The sequence below is a fragment of the Pyrus communis genome, chromosome 13 (genome assembly GCF_963583255.1).
Source record: "Pyrus communis chromosome 13, drPyrComm1.1, whole genome shotgun sequence".
NCBI classification, from domain to species: domain Eukaryota; kingdom Viridiplantae; phylum Streptophyta; class Magnoliopsida; order Rosales; family Rosaceae; genus Pyrus; species Pyrus communis.
In genome coordinates, this window is record NC_084815.1 from 21,859,300 (window position 1) to 21,863,898 (window position 4,599).

The 4,599-nt window shown below is 36.4% G+C and overlaps 1 protein-coding gene across 1 annotated transcript; it reads left to right on the forward strand.

Annotated features, from left to right (window-relative positions):
• Positions 1 to 2,109: 2,109 nt before the first annotated feature.
• On the forward strand, positions 2,110 to 4,026 carry LOC137712927 (iron-sulfur cluster assembly protein 1-like). Its single transcript, XM_068452131.1, has 3 exons — positions 2,110 to 2,478; positions 3,127 to 3,181; positions 3,658 to 4,026. The coding sequence occupies exons 1-3, from the start codon at positions 2,172 to 2,174 to the stop codon at positions 3,815 to 3,817; spliced, it is 522 nt and encodes a 173-aa protein (XP_068308232.1). The 5' UTR covers positions 2,110 to 2,171; the 3' UTR covers positions 3,818 to 4,026.
• The last annotated feature ends 573 nt before the right edge of the window (positions 4,027 to 4,599 follow it).

Here is a 4,599-nt window from a genome sequence, read left to right on the forward strand (position 1 = left end):
TCGTGTCGAGTTGGGAACAGCTTATCCAAACATAAGACATGTATATGACCACTCCACTATTCCGAAGTTTTTTTTTTTCTGGATTAGGAACACAGAATTTATACATTTTCCCTACGAATTAAAACTGATTTTGTTGACAGAAATGTAAACAATATGTTTTATTTATGAACATTTTGTTTATTTACGTGATGCAAAGTATTACCAATACGGGGCTCGTTGGAAATTACTTTTAAAATGATTGAAAATAGTGAAAGTGTTTTTACGACCAATCCTTAGTAAAAATGAAATTGAATCCTTGTAGAAAGAACTAATGCTTCTTGCATGAAGCACTTTAAATGCTTTTAGAACCTAAAAACATTTTCTCTAAAAATACTTTTAGTGATTTTAAAAAGATTTCTAAACGAGCTCTAAGTTGTTATTCAATGATACTGTAAGGTAAAGCTAAAATAACTAAAATTCCAAAATTAACTAGAACCCTAGCTTAACTAGTTTACGAGCTTAACCTTCTAGATGTTCATGCATTATTCTGTCTTTTTAATGGGCTAAATTAAAGGAAAATTAAAAGACACAAAATAAGTGCGCAAAGAAGAAGAAGTTGGGTTTACGCAAATCATTTCTCAAATAATATATTATTTATAAAACTCACTTTAAATATAAGTCAATAGTTTACAGATACGAATGAATAATTCATTAACTAGAACCAACCAAGCCAAGTCTAATACGATGTGCAAATTTCTTGGGTGCGCAAAAGCAGGATTTATTGATCAACTCAGTTTGCTCATAAAAAACATCATGGGTTAGATAATAAACAAGCCAATGGACTTGCACATATATAGACATACACACACACACACACACACACCAACTAGGCATGCATGTGGTTGGTGGGTCTTTTGTTTAAGTGTTTTGGAGTGAGTTGGTGGAATGGAGGTCCCCGAGCTTACAACACACACACACACACACACATGTATGTAGCTGCAATCGTTTTTTTTTTTTTTTTGGAGTGAGTTCAGTGTGTGAAACCAGTACTATGAACATTAAGAACAAGATGGAGGGGAAGTTAGGTTCGTTGAGGAACCCATCTGTCCAGCTAGCTGGATCCTTCTCAGTTCTCACTCGTATATGATAATACCAATAACATAGGTTCATAAAAATAAAATTTCGGTTTTAAAAAATTAAAAAAAAAATACAATTATTGGTTATTGGAAGCTAAGCTTGAGGTTGATAACGTGAGATGGCCGACTCGTCTTATTTATTAAACGAACTGGTCTAAGCTACGGTGGACCGACTTTAATGCATGGGTTAGAGGTGTCAAAATTTCTTTTGGATATAGATAACCCCATATATTCACACTTTTTAATTCGATAGGATGCATGTGATAATATAACTCTCAACCTTAATTATCTTGTATACTTGTTTAACACTTTAAAATATTAAAAATATATAGTTTTATACAATTTTTTAATAATCTAGAATTTCTCTTTCTTCGTCTTTCAAATTTAGGAGTATTCTTTTGGTTTAGTATTTTTTTTTAATTCTGAAACGTTTAATTGGGTTCTCGGGTCATTGTACTAAGGGGTGTATCTGTCATTCTCTCTTCAAAACTTTGGGTACCCAAGGATCACTTTTGGGTAATCCACTTATTTTCCAATGGTAATATAAAAAGCCCAGGCTCGTTTATAATTGGATCAAGGTCCAAACAGGCCCAAATGGGCTTATGACAACCCGAGCGAAACCTCCACCGTCCACTTGCCAGGAGGATCTCCTCTTTGTAAGGATGAGAAATACTCTAATCATATTTATTCATCGTATATTATGTAATTTTTTTATTTAAAGTTGAACATAAACAATATTTAACAAAAACTGACCGCACAATGTACGAAAAACAAATATAATTAAAAAATTTCGAAATCTTTACAGAGAGAATCCGGTAAAAATCCTATATCACTTATCCACCAGCTCATCCAGAAATCTGGGAAACTTGCTTTCTTAAACATCTGTCATATCACATTTTAAAACAATCTCCGCCGTCCACGTGCCCACAACCAAACCGCCTTCCAAAATCGGAATCTACAAATATCGTAGTCTTTTGTGGTTAACCAATTTCTCTCCGTCTTCGTTCACAAAAACCGGATATTTCACCCTGAAAATTTTGCAACCGCGAAGCAAAAATGTTGAGACTTGCGGCGAAGAGGGTTCTCCAAGGCGGCCGTCTGGGGTCGCCGGAGGCTCAGTCACCGGCGGTCCTGAGCCTGCCACGTATGTACCACGAGAGGGTGGTGGACCACTACGACAACCCCCGCAACGTCGGAACGTTCGACAAGAATGATCCGACGATCGGCACGGGGCTCGTTGGCGCTCCAGCCTGTGGCGACGTGATGAAGCTCCAGATTAAGGTCGATGACGGCACGGGAAAGATTGTTGATGCTTGCTTCAAGACCTTTGGGTGTGGATCGGCCATTGCTTCTTCTTCTGTCGGTTAGTCACGTATATATGTGTATATATTCAGATATTTGTTTATGTTATTGACTGTTTGGTTGCCTAGAAAATTTTGGGGCGGACAAAGAATGAATCCTTTTAATAGCAATCGGAATTTGAAGCATCCTAAGGACTGTAGTGTCTATTGACTGAATTATTTGGTGCTTTGTTGGTTTAGTTTGAGGTACGCATAAGCATGTGTAAATTTTGAGCTTATAACTTGTTCTGTTGGGTTGCCAATTAAAATTTCCAGGTGTTTAGATTGAATTCATACATTTTCCCGAGTTTTCGTATTTCATTGCAATTCGTATAAGACATTTTGTTGATGTATGATTAATTTGATTATCTCCTGCATGGTTGCATTTCATCCTAGTACCTGTATCAGTAATCAATCAATTGCATGCACACTTTGGGGTAATGGGAGATTTTCGCCCGTTGAAACAAATCCGTTGTGTTGCCGCTTTCTTTGAAGCCAATAAATTTGGAATTGTAACATTTTTATAGGTTTAAGATGAATAATTGTTACTGTATCATGGCATATGATGCTTAACTTGCATAGTTTTTTGTCGCAATTTGGTTAATATGACTCTTTCTGGACAGATAGCTTCGATTTAATTTGTCTAATGCTGGGTTTGTATCTTCTTTCAGCTACGGAATGGGTGAAGGGGAAACAAATGGAGGAAGTCTTGACGATTAAGAACACGTGAGTTCTGCTTTTCCTCCTATATTCTTATCGAATTTCTTTTGTTCATATTTCGCTGATATTGTCGTCAACATTATGGTCTTGGATATCTAGTTGAGTGCGTATTTTTGGTTTGCATCATGCTGGTTTTACTCTTTCAGTACTTATATTTACATGTATAATACTTGCCAATGGCAATTGTATGCTAATTTGGTTCGTCAGTGTTTATTGTGAACTTTGATTCGATACTATGCACAAAAGGTGGGATTTTTACCGTGTTTCCTTTGTCCTGCTTAGTCGAATAGCCTTGTTTGGTGCCCCTTTTGCCAACTAATCGTCCTCTTACCGGCCTTTGCCATAGTGATTTATGTTATCTGTTTGAGGTCTGGTTTGCTGTTGCTCAGAACTTGTTCTGCTGGAAGCTTTGATAGTATCTGTCATTCTCTTCACACATTTTTGCTCATTGTTTCAATTGGTTCTTCTGAATGTCGTTGCAGAGAGATTGCAAAACATCTTTCGCTTCCTCCAGTGAAGCTTCACTGCAGCATGCTCGCCGAGGATGCCATTAAGGCAGCTGTTAAAGACTATCAAGCCAAGCAAACCAAAAAAACTGGCAGTACAGAGGCATCTCCTGCGGAGAAGGCTGTCAATGCTTGATTCTTCTCTCATGTGAAATGATGATGACATTTATAGGGTATAGTTTTCCACCTCTTGGTTGTTTACTAGATGTTATAATAATGGTGGTACAGATTAGCGTTCCTCGAACCCTTTGTTTTCTTTTCGTGTGGAATTGCGGCTGTATGAACAAACAAGTTTATTTTTTATGTATAATGTAAATTAAATATATGAAGGCGGCATTTAACGTGTTCATATGAATCGTTAACATGTTCATACTCCTCCAGCTTATTCGAACTCCAAAACGCGGACGAGTCTCTATTTTCTGGGTCCTGCGACGACGGTGGATTGGTGAAGCGTTTGGTGGTGAAAATGTTAGGAGGTTGTCCTCTCTTCTTTGTTGGAGTGAATGTGCCAAACCAATTCGCCAAGCGCCAGAATAGATGGAAGTGATCCAAACATTTACATGTTTTATAAATGGAAGGATAAAAATTGGGATTACCATAAAAAGAAGGATAAAATAGGGTTTCTGTACCTTAAGATTTTGAAAACTTTAACGAAAAGCTTATGATACTGTTCATTTTAACGAAAAATCATATTTTTACATTAAAAAATCAGTTTTGATACTATTCACTTTACTCTTTATTTTGTCCGTATCATTAAAACTCAAAGTTTTAAAGTCATTTTCATTAGTTTTTCTTAAGTTTTTTTGGGTGTTTTTAAAGTAGGTCACGAGAATTTAGTTCTTAAACTTTTCAGTGCCATACTCCGAAGTTTTAAAAACTCAGTAGCTTGAGTCATTTAACTGAAATGAATCACTAAAA

What these genes read in the sequence shown, in the direction of transcription:
- LOC137712927 (XM_068452131.1), top strand. Translation starts at nt 2,172, where the DNA reads ATGTTGAGACTTGCGGCGAAGAGGGTTCTCCAAGGCGGCCGTCTGGGG. An exon ending in CATTGCTTCTTCTTCTGTCG is followed by an intron (nt 2,479 to 3,126) that starts GTTAGTCACGTA and finishes ATCTTCTTTCAG; the next exon opens with CTACGGAATGGGTGAAGGGG. An exon ending in GTCTTGACGATTAAGAACAC is followed by an intron (nt 3,182 to 3,657) that starts GTGAGTTCTGCT and finishes ATGTCGTTGCAG; the next exon opens with AGAGATTGCAAAACATCTTT.